Below are 19,156 nucleotides of genomic sequence, written 5' to 3' on the forward strand. Positions count from 1 at the left end.
AGGCTTGTATTACTGCTGCCCAGACAGAAGTGTAGCTAGCAGTGTGCCAGAAAGATCCAGCTAAGCAAACATAGTAATCACAGTTGCTCCTTCCAGTGGACATATGTGGCTGCCCTCTCTTACGACTGTTTTCAATCCAGAAACCAAGTCTGTATTCCCAACTTTTATCAGATAATCACTTTGCAGCAATGACTAGGCCAGTTTTTCTCAATTACAGTCAGAAGCCCACAGACTTCTAACATGAGGTCCCTGTCACTGTATTCTTGCTTTCCTGTTGTGATGTCAGGTTACTACAATCTGTTCTTCGCAGCAATAAGTTGTAAAACATGCTGGAATTGAAACCAGCACATATGTCATAAGCAAAACAGCGTCACGTATCAACAGTGAATGGTGCCATCTCTTTGTCAGATCATGCTTTATGGTCCAATGGTGAATTCTTAAGCTATTACTGAGCTGTAAATTTCTGAGTGCTTTGCACACTACAGACCTCAAAGGAGGCTTCTGTCCTCCTTTTGAGACGGTGCCAAAACTGGGATTTGAACACACACAAATCACAAAAATTGTGATTTGACTGCATCCCTTTTAATCTGAGAGGAAGTTTTGAATCTGGAATTGACCTGTGAAAACCCAAACTGATCTTGAGATCTAGTAAACAGGCTACATTTTTGTGACCTTTGGTGTAACAGTGATGTCAAAACATCTATACTCTGTCAAATCTATCATATTTTTACTCCTAATTCAATGACTTTATTTTGATGCCCAGGGGCAGCAGATATACACTTCTTGGTGCAAAATTTAGTATGCTTGCATAACCTAGAGATTTAGGAATAGTAAATATCACCATTAAAAGGCTCTGCTGAATTTGTACATACCCTTCTTGGCCTGAGGGTCATCACAACTTTCATAGGTGCATGGTCCCCAGGCTGACCATGCCGAGGTCTCGCACTCTGTAGGACAGGGAACGTGGCACAGCTGGGAGGTGCTGGGAAGAGGTCCTGTGCACAGTTTACGGTCTACTGGCCTTGAAGCTGTCAAAACAAAGTTAAAATATTTCTCTTATGTCACTGGTCATGATCCCCAGCTCGAAGTGGACAGAACTACCCTTCAGTCAGAAAGGCTGCTATCTCATCATTTTAATCTGATGTAGTGATGGAAAAATGCCTGCTGTGAAAAAAAAAAAGAATGAAAATCAGTTTACTCTTTGCATGAACAAAGTCAAATCCCAGTATATGGAGAAGGGAAGACTGTAGATATTGCAGCACCCCTCGGACCCAGTCCTTTCCTTTGAGGGATAAATTACACCACTACAACAATTGTTCACTTTGCACTCTGCATAAATTTGTGTCCTGCTATCTCATTACTTCTCCTCTTTAGAAACTGAACAAAAAACTACATAAACCCCTTTGCACTTGTATATGTAAGCTATATCATACTATAACTTCAAAGGCCTGGCTAATTAACACTTAAAAGATTATTTTTAAGCTTTAACCTGAAACACAGCTAAAATTATGGCAAAAACTTTTTTCTTTTACTCCAAAGACTATCGAGTGCACACTCAGCAGTGAGATTTGTGCAGCAGCAACTTTAGTCCAAGAAAGGCTTTGTTTCAGATATATATATGGCTTGCATTTACTATATATGTGTCTATAAATATGTATCTATAATATATATGTAGTTGTAAAAACTGCACAAGACAATTTTTTTAAGTGTTATTAATATATAGAGACATGTGTGACGGCAGCCTTCTGTTCTTTAAGGATCAATAACCTGGGCAGAAATCACCCTTTTCCTTCTGTACTTTATTCTTCTGACTTTTCAGGTAATACAAGTAACAGGACAATTCTATAAGATGCCAAAGTAAGGCACAGAACTCTAACTGAAAATGTACCATTTCATTGAAAGCAAGATTTTAATTCTCTTTCATAATACAGGACTTGACAAAATATTACAGTAAGCAGAGAATATCTGCTAGAAGTCTGCCACATTATTTCACTTTGGTTGATTGAGGAAACATGAAATTTCTGAACTAAAAAACACTCTCATTCTATTTGGTTGTTTTTTTTCATGGGGAAGTTACATCATTAATTTTTGCCATCACTTTTGATGGTAAGACTTTCAGATTAAATAAATACAGTGTGTGACAAAATATCTTCCTGAAAGATGAGATCAATAACCACTTACAGAATGTGAAAGCAAACACCAGGCTGTTAAAGTACAGTCAAGCCTATACACATCTGTGTCTGCCTTTCCATTCAGATTTTCTAAGCAGATGATCTTTACAGTTTCAGAAGAAGCATCCAATTCTCACTTTTTTAAGAGGAAAATGGAATGAAAAATCCTCACCCTATTCTGGTTTTCGACGTTGCCTCTTTTGGCACAGTTTTACACTGTGTTGCTCCACATAATCAAGGCGTGAAGGTGGCAGATAGTAATTTAATATTACTACCTCTAGTTCACCAACCTCTTGAAACAAAATAATATAAAGCCTAATATTCCAACATCTGCATAATGCTATGTTGAAATTAAATTTTGTGACATATCACTGAACTTTACAGTAAGTTTGGCATGCATACCTAACATGCATAATAATCAACATAATATGCCTATTTGGTGTAGAAAATGGATAGAAATAAACATAGTTTGCCTGTTGAATTTGTATTGAATAGTTTCTAATTAAAAAAAAGAAAAACAGTAAGTAACAGCTATTCATACATTTTTAACCTTAATTTAACTGGGGAATTGCCCAAGTGAGACAGTTGAAATTAAGGGCCAATCATATGCCTGAGACACAGTCTTGCTCCAGGGAATAGAGAAAGTGCTCTGAAGAGTTCCATGTTTCATTTCTAGTCTTAATCATGATAAAGAACTTATCATCACACAAGTTCAGGGAATTTTACTCAGAAAAATAGCAAAGAACTTTAATCAGGAAACTTTTAGGACTAGAAGCTTTTTCACATCACAGCTGTCAATAAATCTTTAAATATGCCAAAATGCTTTTTAAATACTGCTTTTAGACCCTAAGTGATGTACAAATGCTATCTCTTTTGCTTTTACAACTAAAGCATTCAACCACAGGACAGAAAAGTTCTATTTCAGGTTATTAAAAAACATTTTCATCATTGAGCACTTAGGATGAATTTCATGAAGGATTACTCAGAATTCTTTTTTTTGAGATGACAGTAAAATAAGAAAACAGCTTTGTCTGGGCATCTTATGACCATCTTCTTCCCATGAATTTAAATTAATTTTTTCAGCATTACAAAAGTATGATTGAGCATAGGCTTTGATGTTTGCTGTTTAGCAAACACACTCTGAAATAAGAAGATACTGGATGCATATATTTGCAGTTTAAAATCTTATCTCTGTTCTCTCATGCTCTCTTGTGTCAGCAATAGATTGTTCTTTATTCCTTGGAAGTAATGTTAAATGCCAATTAGACTGTATGTAATACTACAAGATCTATGTAAAATTTGACCAAATTTTGGGCCAAAAATATAAAGAAAATGTAGTACATTTTCATAATCTCTCTCCTTCAATATAACTAATAAATTAGATTCAACTTTCAAGGAATTTCAGGTTTGAGGGTAGCAACCTAAAAGCTAAAGTAATATTTAATTAACCATTCCTCAAATCATCTTCTATATCAGGAAATTTCAGCTGAATATAATTTATATCCCTAGAAAACACCTCCTTGAATTACTACATTTTAAAAACAACCAAAAAGAAAAACAATAGTTCTGCTTTTATGAATTTGCTACATTTATCAAGATATCAAACTCTCTGTCTTTCTCTAAAGACCCTCAAGAGACAAGTGCCCAGTAATGATCAGGCTGGCAAAGAGACTGTATTTATATGTAACTGCATCAGTGTAAGCAGACACAGCCTCATATTTCTCTTTCTAGTCATTTGTCACACTGGTGACAAATAGACATAAAGACATTTCTCAAGTACTCTCACTCAAAAATCCCAAGAAAAACCCAAGCCCAAAAGACATTATGACCAACAATTAAATAACATATTTTCTTTTCATTTTCTATAATGCTGAATTCTCTCATCAAAACACATTAGATAATTCAGAACATTATGCTCTGAGAAATGGCACAATTCCACACATGTAAGCAGTTCCCCTGCGTTTAATAGGGAAAAAATGTGTATTTGCAGATGTAGAATAAATTTATGCCCATAAAGGAACTTTCCTCCTCTTTATTCTACATCAAGGGTTTTAAAGGTACTCGGAATAAGATGAAACAGTTCACATCATACAGTATGAGAAACTTCATGACTAAACCAGTTAAGTAGGTGAATAGAGATGAGACAAGAAAGTAAATGGCAGAATGACTGTGGCCTCCAGGAAACTTGATTGCCACCATTTAACTACTATAACCAGTTCTCCTTCTTCTCTCTACCGAACTGAATGGCCAGAGGGATTCTGGTTCAGCTAAGAATTAGAAGTTCAAATTCTTAACAGAGGCCTGACTTGTTTTTTTAAATCTACAGAAGGGACTGGAAACAACAGCTGTGACGAGAACCGCAAAACCAATGCTCAAAAGTAAGAGGAAAAGCTGTCACTAGCTAAAACAGTTCAGGAGTGGAGCAGGCAACTGTTCCAGCATCCCAGCTGGCTCATGAACTTCGTTAGTTTGAGTTTTGGCCTGTCACTTTCAAACTGATCTGGAATTTCCCGAGAATGCTCAAATCCATTTAACTACTTCAGAGCTACATAAATATGTTCATTATACACGTATAGCAAACAAGGTTCCCCAAAAGGGACATTGCCTCCTTTGCATGCTCTTAATCAAGAGGTCAGGTTGGAGGCCTGAATTTACCTACCTGTTATTTCAAAAGTGATTGATAGCAGAGGTGCAGCACTAGCCTTCGACTTGCTCTGTGACTGACTTTCTGAAATAACAGGGAAACGCCACCATGAGTACATGAGAACGGAGGTCTTTAGAGCAGCCTTACCAACACAGCATTTGCTACAACCAAGAGTAAACTACACTGAGATGAAGGCGTTTCCCCACAGCATAATCTGGTGGGTGTGTGCCCTGGCTTTTTCCCATCCTCAGATTACTCATCGTTTTCTATTCTAGGAGGGGAGAAAGAGGGAGGATAAGCAGAGAAGCACCTCTTCTTCAAATCTGCTCCCTAATGTGGAAACAGCCCAGAGCTCCTTTTTAAACCAAGAACCACTTCACTCCCAGTTTGAGCTCTTGAAAAACTGTTCTCATGTTTATGCATCCAAAGACTAGTTACATTTTAATCAGCTTTCAGGAGCCTGCAGAGATTACCTCCTGATGGGCTCCATGTATTCCTGTCACAGTCTGATAAGGGTAAATTTCACGCACGCCTAATCTGGCGAGACTTCACAGCCTACCAAAATCCTAATCATCATTCTGAACAGTAAGCTGCCACTGGTTTTATTGTTACCTCTCCTTAGCTGGGAGGTTTTTGTAGCTCACACTACGGCAGAGGCATCTAAACTTTGTTCAGCAGAGGCGATTTACTAAAAGCCCTTGGGCAGAGCTGATTTGCATAAGACAAAGAGGCTTGAAAGCTTCTTCTTTAATAAATACAGATGTGGGGCTGCAGAGCTCACAAGTCACACCCTACTGATCTGAGCAGTCATGCTGAAATGGATGTTGGCATTAACATTCCCCACAAACTCTACCTCCACGGCAAGTTTGAGAGTACCTTAAAACCACAGCAGGAACCTCACCAGTCTGCTGTTCGGTCAGCCCTGGACAAAATGTGGTATTACGTAGGATTTGCATATTGATGTTGTTTTTCTTGAAGTATAAGTCTGTATTTATTTATTTATTTATAATGACATATGATTGTATGAATTAGGTAGAGGACAAATTTAATTAAAAATTTAAATGCATTTAGCTTAATTCACTGATTTCTGAACCTATAGTGCTGCATTGCTATGTAGAAGCATATGTAACGTACACTACTCAAGTGTTACTCTAAAGCATGTAGATTACCAAATGAATGAAAGATTTTGTGTTTTAAGTTATTCTCTCTTTTCTTAAGAAGCTGTACAGGCTCCAACAGTGACAAGGAATAATCTCTTCTCTTTTTCAGTTAGGCAAATAAACCCATGAAATTATATTGGTTTGAAGTCCTGAAAGCTACTTAAAAATTTGACCAAAGAAAGTAAAAAAATCAATTCCCTGAGAAGGAAATCTAGTAATATTTTACATTTTTCTATATTGAGCTTACATGCCAGAATTGACATACCATCTGCACATCAAACAGCACAAGTTCATCACCCAGATGAAGGACACACAAGAAATTTACAGTAGATGAAAAAAAACCAAAAACAATCTAGGAGTTTTGACCCATCTTTTCATATTCTTTCTTATGGAAAGGTATCTTGAACAGTATTTTTCAGTAGACACTAAGAAATAGTAATTTGTAGGAATTTATATTTGGACTGTATATTTGCAGAATAGAGAATGAAATCTCTGCTACAGCAATTAAACATTTTCATCTGAAAAAAAATAGCAGTAACTCACAAGGTAAGGAGGTACTCATGACAGAAGACAATGGCTGTGAAAGAGCTCTGGAATGCTGACATGCTCTGATTTCACAGTAATTTCATTGCAATAGCATCAAATTTACCTTCTTTATCCTTGAGGGTGTTTAGGTAGGAGAGGAGATTTTCATTAGCTTGCACACAGTACACCTCCCTGGTTTGAACGCCACCCCCACACAGCGCTGTCTGATTTCCTCGCCTCTTGTCCTGCTGGCTCAGGAGAGGATCCACACGGCATTCTGTCCACTCAGTGGTCCGCCAGCCATACCTGCATCAAAGTTGGCTGGTTGGGTCTTTAGAGATCATGAAGCTATTTTACACAGTATTAAATTATACAAGCTGAAATGCCTCAGTAACCTCATTAGTTCCATAAAGGGTCTGAGCACAATTCCTTACTCGCAAAGGTGCATTAAATCTCGCACTTTATGTGTATGGAAACTTTTTCCACATTATTTATTTTTAAAATCATTACTCTTTAGGAGGATTTTTTCTGTTCAATTCCTGAAACATACTACACATATAAATATTTTATTTGAGGGGAGAAAAACTTGATATACAGAGACATATAGTCCATGTTCAGATAAGTTAACTTTCAAGATTGTGACTCTCAGCATTTATTTAGGGCTTGACCATTTACATTAAAAAATCCAAAATACAAAACAGATGTGAATGCTGAAAATATAAGAGCCAGAAAATGAGGGAAAAACATCACATCCCCCTCTTACCCCTCCCCCCACAAATAACCCAAAAGGATATTTTTATCTTTGGTAGGAGACACAAAAGTTACTTCTGGATATCAAGGTGAACCTATAATGGTAGCTTTTTTATTATGACTACAGAAAAAGCTTTTCAGCAAGTTATTTTTTTCACAGTTAAAAGGAAGATCATTCTGCAGTACTGAAGCATCCTTGCTGGGTCCTGATGAATGATGAGAAGCTGGAAGCTTCCTAATCAGTGAATACAGCAAAGAAGATTTTTAACCCACAGTTAAAACCCCAATCAGGATTATGAAGTGCAAGAAATGCCACAGAATTCCCTACCTAACAAGTACTCTAAGGCTAAATAAAGCAAAGTGCTTCCTAATGCAGCTGGAGATAAAGATGATATTTCAACTCTTAAATGAAAAATATATACCACAGTAAGATGCGTAGCATCAAGTGACATTTCACCAGATTCTATTCTTAGTTTGATAAAGAAAAAACACAGTCAGGACTTTAATATTAATTTTGATTAGGTAAAGATTATAGAAATCTCTTGAATCATAAAGGCCTTACTGTCATTTCTCCTAGACTTTATTTGCTGCCACTGTTAGCCTCTCCCACTTCCCATTTGTGGCCCAGTAATGCCTTTGTTGTGTTGAACACAAGACTCACTAAGATAGTCTGTTAGCTAATGAGATGTTTATCACCCCTTTCCTGTGTTCAATGTTCGGTCTGCAAACAGACAAGAAGTTCAGAAAATAATGACTCTGGTAGAAATGTTATGTAGGCAAAAGATCGCTGACAAATTGATACAATTAATTTACTTTCATCTCACCTGAATCTGCATATGTGCAAGTATTGTCTTTCAAAAACTGAAAGGAATGAAAAGAAAATAAAGAAAATATACTTATTATTATTCCTGTATATAGATAAGGAATTGGTTACACTACAACGGTAGCTATTCGCAGACTTTGGGCTTTTAAGAACACCGAATAAATGAGGATAAAGAAAAAAGGTAACGTCCTACCTATTATTTCTTTAATAATGGTTTGGTTGCTATTCCATCACCAGCCCTGTACGCTGAATTGAAATCGTTCACTTTAGCAATGGAGAACTGAAATGAACCAACTTACGTAATGCAGGGTGCTACGCCATCTCCTTGAGAAACACACTGCTCTGCTTCTTCTAATTGTGGGCATTCGCTTTCACTGCCAACAGGGAGCTGCTTAATGGTCCGTGATCTTGTACGATTCCCTTTCGGGGTTGTCATGTCAAAGCAGGTTTTGGAGCAGGGCGTCCATTCTGACCACTCTGACACCTGACACTCCTTCGTGATCACACAGGACTGAAATGTGATGGGCAGTTTTTCCTGTTTGCAGAAGCTGTAATAAGAGAACATTACAATTTTTAGCACACACATCCACAGATAGACATGAACTCCTATAGCAAAAGCACTGTCAATGGTTACATGAAAGTCAGTAAATATTTTTAAAGCTGTTAAGATTTATTCCACATTTGTTTGATCCCAAAAAGTTGGCCAAAAGGGCTTTTGGCAAAAGTGACTCAAACCAGACAAATAAGATTTTCTGTAGTAAAAATTAACAGTATTGCCATATCTGTGAATAAAGTTAAAATCTAACTCTTCCTACATGTATAGAAGTACAACAAAGGAAATACATACATTTTTCACTTCTTATCTTTTATTTTTAAATATACTCTTTTAATTTTTTCTCTTGGAACTATGATCTGGCTAAGGGGGGATCAAAAACCAAGATGACTAAAGGTGTTTTTGTAGAGAATTAAATACTCAGTGTCATCTTCTCCTAATTTCCAGACTAAAGGGTTTAAAAACACAATGGCAAACATATTGAATGCTTGGGCACTAATAACTTACTTTGTTAATAGTTGGTATATTGCCATAGTGATGCCTCATGGTTCAAACAGGGAATGATCTCTAACCTGAACTGAAATCTTCCCTGCTACCCATAGTTCTTATTTCTTGTTCCTTATGAAGGCCATAATTTAATTTACATTTTCTATCTGATTGCTTCATTCATGTATTACATAGGTTGTCAGCAAGATTTTCTCCCTCTAAATCACTCTTCATTTTAAATTTTATATTCTAACTAAAAACTAACATTTCTATTTTAAAGTTTGATTCACAACAGAAAAATGAGAAATAGAGTAGGTAAACTACAGTTAAATTGAACATAACTTTAACTCCTTATTTACAATTACAACCTTGATTTCTTTTTTATCATGTCTGGGTTGGAATAAAAATCTGGCTTCTGAAGCAGTTAAATAGACAGGAAAAATATTTACTGATACTTCAAGTAGCACAATTAAATGCTCCGTTCAATGCCAACCTATAAACTATACAACAAAGGCTTGGGTTTTTTCCCTTTAAAAGAACACAAAATAATACAGAAAAATTAGTATTTACAAGCATTTCACAGCTATACAAAATTTGTCCCTACCCATATATCCAGCATAATTTTGAACCTCTATTTTCAAAGTTTTGTAATAGAACTAGGGGTACTTGATGAGACTGGAAGATTTAAAAACACAATAAATGAAAGCATTATACGCACAAGAAACAGGCCAATTGTACATCTTGCTAGCAGAAGATCCTGGTTGTGGAGACAATGTTAGCATGACCAAAAAGAGGCTGATGAATCTCTAAGCCATCAGCCCTAATACATCTACCTGCTTTGGATATTGGAGAAGTACAAAATGCATGAACTGCAAAAGACAGACAGGTGCCATATTTTTGGTCTTTAAATTCCTCTACCACTGGAGACAATGAGGTGGAGACACTGCTGGGCTTGACAGACCATAGGGGATTACTCAGTAGGAGTTTTGTAATCTTCTTATTATGTTACAGGTATTGGTGATGGGAAAACCCTAATACATGATAGTCAACTTTTATTCTGCTTTATGCCCACCTGGCATAGGACTATGGTACTGTCAAAATCAATAGATCAGTTTCTGTACCTTTGACAAAGCATATCGACCCATTGATCACCCAAAGACACATTTTAGTGACCGGAGAAAAGATACATCCCTTTTGGTTTCCAACATGGGTGATATTGGCAAATTATTTTGTAGGACACATAAAACATCCTCCCCTCCTAAGTTCCCATCCAATGTGATGCCTCTGAGGGCAGAGTAAACCAACCTCTTCACACTCACTGTGACTAGGGCTGAGTTTAATTATAGATGCATATTGCCAGGCAACATGCACAAAATTGCCACCACAAAGTAGCTTTGGTGAGGAGGGAAGAGGTTTACTAATGATGCGTAACAGTCCATGGGCTTTGCATCTGTTTCAAAACTTTTTGGGAGAAGTGCTACATGAGAAAGACTGATGTTTGTTACTAATTATTTCCATATGTGGGCATGAAGAAGACTCAAACAGAATTGTGCCATGTTACTTACTCCATTATTTACTTATGATCCTTAACAAAAATAAAACAATAGAGTTAAAGGATGTTTCACTTCAAATACATTCTTGTAAAAAAAAAAAAAATTAAAATTTATATAAAACAAGGATGTTTTTAGGCTTCTATAACCAGAACATTACTAGGGAGAAAAGCAAGAGGTAAAGTGAGTTACCTATTTATTTCCTTACTTGCTTATTAAAACCATGCACCTCTTGCAGTACTACATAAACGCCAAGAAACTGATACTGTAAGTCACCACTACACAACCTCTTTTCTGTTATGCATACTGTCATATTATTTTGTGAGAAGGCAGAGATAATTATAATTAGAAAAAGAAGAGTCATTCAAGCAAACTAGCTGCTGTTTGTTCTTTTAACACTTGGTTTTCTTTGAGCAAGTTAGAGAAACAGTAAGAGCTAACTGGAAATGGCCACTATCAAGAGTTTTCTTCACACTGCAGGCAGCAGAAGAATATGTGTTGTACACGTATTATTCCATAAGAAATGAAACGAAAAATCACATTCTTCAAACTTCATTTTACCAGAAGAAACAAGCAGAAACAAAATAGTTTCTTCTGTGATTGGCACCTAATGCTACAGATTTGATATCCACAAATGACTCGAAGCAAAGATTACTTTCATGTAAAGCTCTGCACTTTTTGATGGATTTATGTGTCTTGTTTATTCATGCAGACTTGGGGTGAATCTTCTACAGGATAAAACGTAAATGGGCAAGTAACACAACAGAAAAAAAATACAAATTAACATCCATTTCATGATACCACCCAATTCACTAGAAGTTCTGCACCACCGTGTCCTTGAGTAATGTCTAAGTACACATTATATGCAAAGTTAACCATTCAAGCAGCACAGGGAGGACACAAATAAGTCCTCACTATCAACCCATATAGTTGGGTCCAGATAATTGCTTGGAAACCTCAAAGAAAAGCACAGCATAAAAATGCTGTTGAAAGTCAATAGAGCAGACTGGATACAAGAAGCAGCAGCAGAGGGGCAACATGTAAAGTCTGCAGCATCTTGCTCTCAATCCAGTAAATATATTCAAAGGAGAATGCCCCAAGTTTTTTGGCAGGGAACAAGGAATTATACAACTAAGGCTGTGGTTTGAGAAAGTACCATTCCAGTAAACAGATAGAGTGGGGAAATGAAGCTTAAGGTATAAAAGAACTTAAATGGCACGATGGAAAGAGAAAGTAATCCCAAACAAAAAATATCACAGGGGATGAATAGTCCCTATTGCTATTAGGTCAAGAATAAACCTATTCCTGACCTCAAAGACACAGATTACACAAAAGAAGAAAAAGGCAATACTGGTTCAAAGGACAACCTACAGAACACAATTACTGCTCAATCTCTTCTGAAGACATATGGTCAAAAATTTGAGTCTACTCACGTTCTGCAACCGTGTTTGTGCTTCTACAGCAATAAATAAAAACTGAATATCACTTAAGAATTAAAGATAGGAAGGTCACGCCTAGGGATTTCCAAGTAATTTATGGGGTAATTAAGACTAAAGACATGGGGAGAAAAAAAGGTTGACACATAAACCTGGAGCATATTATACCACAGTACCTATGTACAAATGAGCAAGTTGTGCAGCTGAAAGAACTGTCTTCAGTCAAAAATAAGCTTTAAAAGATCTGAAAAAATTACATTAGTCAAGAGAAAAAATTTTTTCTGAGGTATCCTAAAGATATATTAGAGAATGAAAAATACTTTTACAACTTTGAAAAAATCAGGAAAATGTTATTTTCTTTGCCAATGACCTGTATAATTGTTTATACTTTCAGTCTCAAAAGTTGTCTTTTTAGTTGTTTAGAAAAGTCGTGGAAGAGACTATTGGAATTTCCTCCTCTACAAATTCAACTAGACAAGAAATGGGTTTTCTGATAAATTTTTGCAATAGATAAAGCCATGCATACTGCATTCATGAAGCCAAATGCATGACAGTAGGACTGATCTCTAAAGTCACGCAAGATAAATAGAAAAATAAACAGGTTTTAAACTAGGCAGTAGGACTCTTTGCTGCATGAACATACTCCATACATCACTTGTACAACTAAGAGATTTTCTGCTTTTGCTGGTGTTTCCTCCATATCACACTGGACTAGCAATTAGAAAGAAGAATTAATGAGAAAAGATGAAGAGCAGCATCAGAATGGCTGTGAGGTTCTAACTATTAACTAACTAATAATTCATGCAGCAGGAAAACTGCCTTGGCAGTAGCAAATAAAGGGCAAAAATGAAAAGATGGCAAGTACTCAGTCACATTATCCCAAGACATGCTCTGGTTTTCCAGCAAACTATGGCTTACAGATTTTGGAACACATGCTGAATACTTGCACTGAAGGGTTTGTAATGTTCATCTCCATGAACGAATATAAATGCATCCTAAAACTAGATAAGATTTTGGTATGTACATCCTCCTAGAAGCAATGCATTACACACCTTTTTTACTGACAAATAGCTGTAGATAGTTATTTTTGCATTTAAAGTGCTCAGTTAATTTCATTTTCTGACTTCAGACTTTGGATATTTGTTTTCTCTGTGGCATTTTTGAGCTTAGACACTCCTATCAAATCTTCCCTTGTCTGTGTCTTTGTTAGTCCAAGAGTCCTCTTTCACTTGGTCTTGTTTTATTTAAACACAGTTGTACCCTACAACTACAAATCCTTTCTACTCTATATGCAACTTTGAGAAAACTGGTCTGGATTTGAGGACTGCTCAATATTCATCCTGAGGACACTCCTAAAATAACTGTACATTACTATATCTCGACATTCTATAAGTTAATGGATATGGGAGTCACAAACACATGGTATTAAGGAGACACCATTTCGAAGTTTGATTTTGTGTTTTTCCTGATGCGCTGCTTTTCATGCTCAAATGTAATGAAGCAACAATGTGTGGTTTATAATTTAAATCTAAAATTGCAGTGAATAATACGTCCTTTACAATAAATTCAATTAATTCACTCAGTACTGATATTTAACAAGAACTGCTATTTATTTTTTTTACTATAATGTAAAGTAATAAAGTCCAACTGGTAAGGTTAATGCAAGCTAAATAGTCTCTTCAACAGTTTTGGTCTGCATTATTTTGTTTCTATTCCTTCACCATTATCAATATTCAACTTTGGTTTTTCTATTATCCACATTCAGCTTTGATTTTCATTAATGAAATTTTCACAGTTACTATTCCTTACTTCATTCACTATACTCATTCTCCCAGAATTCTGATATATTTGTTTTTTCTCCAGCTGATTTTCCATTTGATTACATACAGAGACTTCCATTATTCTGAAATGAATAACATGGCTATGGTTCAGGAGATTGATGACAATATAAACTCCTGGCACTCAGGAGGAACAAAAGACAGGGCTTTGACTGAAAAGGACTTAAATGAAATTTTCCCTTTTTTAAAATTGAGAACTGTGATTTTTTTTTTAATCCTGGTTGACTATTTGATGCAGTAGTGGACTATGAACACAGGTCTTGGCTCCTATCACTCTAGAATTCTTTGTAGGTGTACCTAAAGATCTGCCCAGCTGCTCCATCCCTGGCATGACTGACCTACCTATGCCACTGTGTGGGAAGCAGTCACCCCCAAAGCAGAGAGTTCAGCACTAGTAAGAGAAACTCAACAGACATCTATACTGTCAGACACTACACACAAAACCCAGGGAAAATGGCATTCTTCCTCCTCTTGACTCTATCATACCAAATAGTGTCACAGTGATGAGATACCACATGCCCTTCAAGATCAGGAAGAGCTATGAAGTCAGAACTTGTTCTATCTTCCCATCTTTTGGGAAGGAATTCAATTATTCTTTTTTCAGTTCTGCTTGCATTCTCCAAAGCAAAAGGCCCAACAACATAATCCAATTTTGTTTTGAACAAACAAGACTGACTGACTGACTGAATTAATTAAAAACTTTAGAGAACTGAAGAAGATGCAACCAAAAACTAGGCTATGTGCCTGGAAGAAACACACACTGAATATCATAAGAGGAGGTTCAGCAGTTCCGTAGCCGCTTCTGAAGGCTTCAGATTAAAGGACAAACAACATTCTAAGAAAATCCAAAATGCTTTAAAAGGTTTTTGAAAAGCTTCCTCTAAATACTAAGAAAAAAGAAAAGAGTAAGGATTACCTGTAAAATTAAAAAAAAAAAAAGAAAAAAGAAAAAAAAGCCCACAGTGGGCTCCTTCAGAGCAGAATAATTTAACTATTTCCTAGCCACAAATTATTGCACTCCATCAGGCATCTTCCACAATCAGCTACATCATCACAAACCATGAGGTTTTCTCTTGAATTCTTGCTGATCTCATGAAACATGACTTCATTGAATACCACTAGAAATATGGTTTCCAACCTTTACCACCAGCCACAAGATGAGAACTGACATACAAGCCCATTTCACCAAACAAACTCATCTGCAGAATGACTTGGAACAATAACTAATTACTTGCAGAACACCAAAACTATATGCTAGTTTAACATTTGAAAACTTAAATTACTCATATACATGAGTAAAGACTTGTAAAGTCTTGTAAAGACTTCCATTTTTTTCTGAAGGGCAAACTAAAACTAAAGGAATCTTTTGGAAAAGAGTCAGAAAGTACAGTAATTTCATGAGTATAAGGCATACCGGACTATAAGGCGCACTTTTTTTTTTTGCAGCCAAAATCCGCGTGCAATAAAGTAACCAATTGGTAACAATCGTGCCAGCCCTGCTGTCTTGGGTTACAATATAGGATGTGATCAAAGTATCTATTCTATCACCATCTGTTGTGACCAGGTGGGGCAGTGATCTTTATCTCTGTGGGAGATATTCTGCTAAAGGGCCATCCATTGAAACCAGTAAGGCATTGTTCTTTATCTTTGCACCCCTCCTCCTTCCTCCAGGGAGTTATCTTCTGCTAATGGCCCATTGAGTCCCACTGTGTGACTGATAAAATTACTTACTGTGAGTTGCTCCAGCCAGTGGGGAGAGCCCAGCCTTTCCTACCTAGATAAAGACTGAAATTCTGGTACACCAAGTTGCCCTCTTTTCCCTGGACTCCAGAGGAAAACCAAACTTTTTTTCCATATCATTAATGGACTTTGGAGGGAGGCTGCACCCTTCTACAAGAACACTGCTTCAACTGAACCACATCTGTCACTGCAGGAGGACTGTAGCCACCATTTAATGGGACTGCTACCAACACCCTGACAGACGGGTGTCACCCTAATGGGGTGTCAGGTTGTACTCTGACTTTGTGTCTTAGTTTGGAGGACAGGTGTCTGCTAAGAAAGGCAGGAGCTTCTCTTTGAAATGGAGAATGTAAACCCCCTCCCTCCAAATTATTATAATTTTGAAATCAAGTGGCTCTCAGGTAAAGATATAGGAATTAGGAATAACAGTTCTTTACTAGCGAAATTAAAATAGAAATACAGTACTACAAAGAAACAAACTCCAAACCCTGACAAAGTCAGAGTACAACCTGACACCCTGTCAGGCAGGGTGTTGGCAGCAGTTTGATTAAATGGTGGTTGCAGTCTTCTTGCAGCGACAGATGTGGTTTAGTTGAAGCAGTGGTCTTGTAGAAGGTGCAGTTTCCTTCCAGAGGTCTAGTAGTGATGTGTAGAAATCTTGTTTTTTTCTAGAGTCCAGTAGAGAAAGGGCTACTCGCTGTCCTAGAATTCCAGTTTTAATCTAGGTAAGAAAGGCTTGGCTTTCCCCCCTGGCTGGAGCAACTCTCAATGGGATAAAGTAATTTTATCAGTCACACACTGGGACTCAATGGCCATTAGCAGAAGATAACTCCCTAGAGGAAGGAGGAGGGGTGCAAAGATAAAGAACAATGCCCTACTGGTTTCAATGGATGGCCCATTAGCAGAGTATCTCCCACAGAGATAAAGATCACTGCCCCACCTGGTCACAACAGATGGTGATAGAATAGATACTTTGATCACATCCTGTATTGTAACCCAAGACACTTTGTCAGTGCTTGGGGTTTGTTTCTTTGTAGTACTGTATTTCTATCTTAATTTTTCTAGTAAAGAACTGTTATTCCTAATTCCCATATCTTTGCCTGAGAGCAACTTCAAAATTATAATAATTTGGAGGGAGGGGATTTACATTCTCCATTTCAAAGAGAGGTTTCTGCCTTTCTTAGCAGACACCTGTGCTCCAAACCAGGACACTTGCCGAGCCCTGCTGAGCCCCGCGGCCCCGCGTGAGCCGTGTCCCGCCCCCCACCCCCGCACCGCCACTTCCCCTGAGCCCCACGGCCCCACGCGGTTAGGCTCACAGGTTGCACTTCCGGGTTAGCAAATTTCCGAACTTTGTCCATATATAAGGTGCTCTGGAGTATACAGTGCACTTCCGGGTTCGGACCAAAATTTTAGTCAAAAGGGTGCGCCTTATATGTATGAAATTACTGTAAATTTTTGTTAGAAAATAGTAACTGTAAGTCACATTAGAACAAACCACAAAGTTGGGCAGCATCCTTGCGAGAATACCTACAGGCATGCATGAACATTGGCCCAACTCCCAAAGAATCCTTAAGGCAAAAATATGTAAAGCAGGAGACGAGCACAAGCATATTTTACTTGTCCCATTGGAGAGAATATCAGCAGTTTGCTCAGAATTTTCTTAAATCTCAGTAAATTCCTACAAGACTAGAGACTAAAAGGAACCGTTTACAAAGACCACATTTACTTCTTATAACTATAACCTTACAGTGAAGGAAGTGGTAAAATCTGTACCACATCGCTCATTAGCATCACATCCTAGAAAAGCTCTAGCTGAAACTGCTGGGAAATCTGGTGACCCATGAGCAGACTCACAGCCTAGATGCTCACACCCTTAACAGAACTACCTCACAGAAATAATCTGGTTAGGTCAGAAGGTCAAATCAACCTTTGAAATATAAGGACCCCTGTGTGCAATTTTCTGCTGCAACTTTGAATGATCATACTCGTGGGCAGGAAGCCTGAGGAAACAGGGAAATATTTGTGCTGAATATTAATATTTTGTGTTATCTGGAATGAAATTCAGATCTTAATATTGCATGTGGAGCATCTTCTCTTTGCTCTTTATTTGACCACTATGGAACCTTAAAAGATACTCAGTATAAGTAAGAGGGATTTTGGAGTTATGGGTACAAGAATCAAGCACAGTGCCTGATGTGCTATTTATTTTACATGCAGTGTTCTCCTCAGACTTCACACAGCTTTTTGGATGCATTAATCTCTGAAGTAAAATAATCAAATTAACTCTATGCCATTCTTGGACCACAGGTATAGCTGGATTTTGAAAGAGACTGTGATAAGTATTTGGCCTAAAGAAAAAAAGTGTGTTTTCTCATAAATAAAATAAAATTTCAAAAAATTCTATTTAATGTGCAGCTACTAGACAGCAGGAATAATAATAGAGTGAATTTAATCCAGAGTGTAGATAACCCCCCATAAGCTACTCTGAAGACAAAAATTTGTAAAGTCTAGTCATCCTTGAAATGTTCAGTTTTTGGCTGGCAACAACTTGTTTCTTTAAGGAAGTCAGTGAGAATACAGTGCCTGTATTTACCCTATTAGAAAATGACATAGTTCTCATCCATTTTCCATACAGCTGCACTATTTAGTGTTGGTCATCTTGTACATTGTTCTGAGAAACTGTTAGTACCTCCTGGTATAATGGGCCATTATAATCACACAAACAATGAGTCCACTTCTATTCATTTACAATTCCAATACTGTCCACCTACATGTTTTTCACAAGACTACTTTCCCATCATCCTTTCATAAGTTTAACTAATTCTGCCAAACAATTTTGAAATAAACAAAACCATTCAGGCTTTCAACACTACAGGAGAGATAGAGATTACATACAACTAGTGTGTCAAGAAAAAATACATTGGCTAATGCAGGCAAAGCAACAAGGGCTGCTACTATACCCAAACAAGTGTCAACAACAGCTGCTGTGGGGCTGTTGCAGATACCATGAGTGTCTGAGGAGACAAGAAAGTAAAAGGGTTCGGTGAGAGTGCTATCTTTCACAGTCCAGTGATACACTGACATGCATGTACATCTCATGCTACAGACAATTTTGAAATTGATAGAGCAGGTTATTTGGCAAGAACCTACAGATATGACTCATTAAAGCTTTAGGGAGGAATTTCCCTTTGCCAGTGGGAATTTTCATTGCATAGCATTAATCGGAATTTACTTTGACCCGAAATAACAGCTAGATTCACAGGTTTATCAGCAAACAAACAAACAAAAAACCAAAATGCCAAACCTCGTGAAAAAAATATACAATATTAATGTAAAGAATTAATACAAAGAAATATATTACTGAAAACTATATTACTACTATTCGTTTTGTTTCAGGCATTAGTTTAGATTTGGTCCCTGTATTAATGCTTAGATTTGGCAGTGTTACTGGCTCTATCGCATTGTCCAGCATTTAGA

At 37.1% G+C, this 19,156-nt stretch overlaps 1 protein-coding gene across 4 annotated transcripts in view; it reads right to left on the reverse strand.

Moving 5' to 3' along the window:
• The window catches only part of THSD7A (thrombospondin type 1 domain containing 7A), a 286,252-nt gene that overhangs the window by 101,007 nt on the left and 166,089 nt on the right, over positions 1–19,156 (reverse strand). For 3 of the 4 annotated variants that reach the window (XR_004419770.1, XM_033076383.1, XM_033076369.1), the window contains exons 5-8: positions 8,373–8,621; positions 6,625–6,806; positions 4,831–4,899; positions 873–1,028 (exon numbers count right to left, since the gene is read on the reverse strand). Coding sequence is in view for 3 of the 4 variants with exons in the window: in XM_033076383.1 (XP_032932274.1) it covers positions 873–1,028; positions 4,831–4,899; positions 6,625–6,806; positions 8,373–8,621 (656 nt within the window). In the remaining variant the exon portion in view is untranslated. The remainder of the gene's footprint in view (positions 1–872; positions 1,029–4,830; positions 4,900–6,624; positions 6,807–8,372; positions 8,622–19,156) is intronic. The other variant, XM_033076380.1, reaches the window with a different exon arrangement.

The sequence above is a fragment of the Catharus ustulatus genome, chromosome 1 (genome assembly GCF_009819885.2).
Source record: "Catharus ustulatus isolate bCatUst1 chromosome 1, bCatUst1.pri.v2, whole genome shotgun sequence".
NCBI classification, from domain to species: Eukaryota; Metazoa; Chordata; class Aves; order Passeriformes; family Turdidae; genus Catharus; species Catharus ustulatus.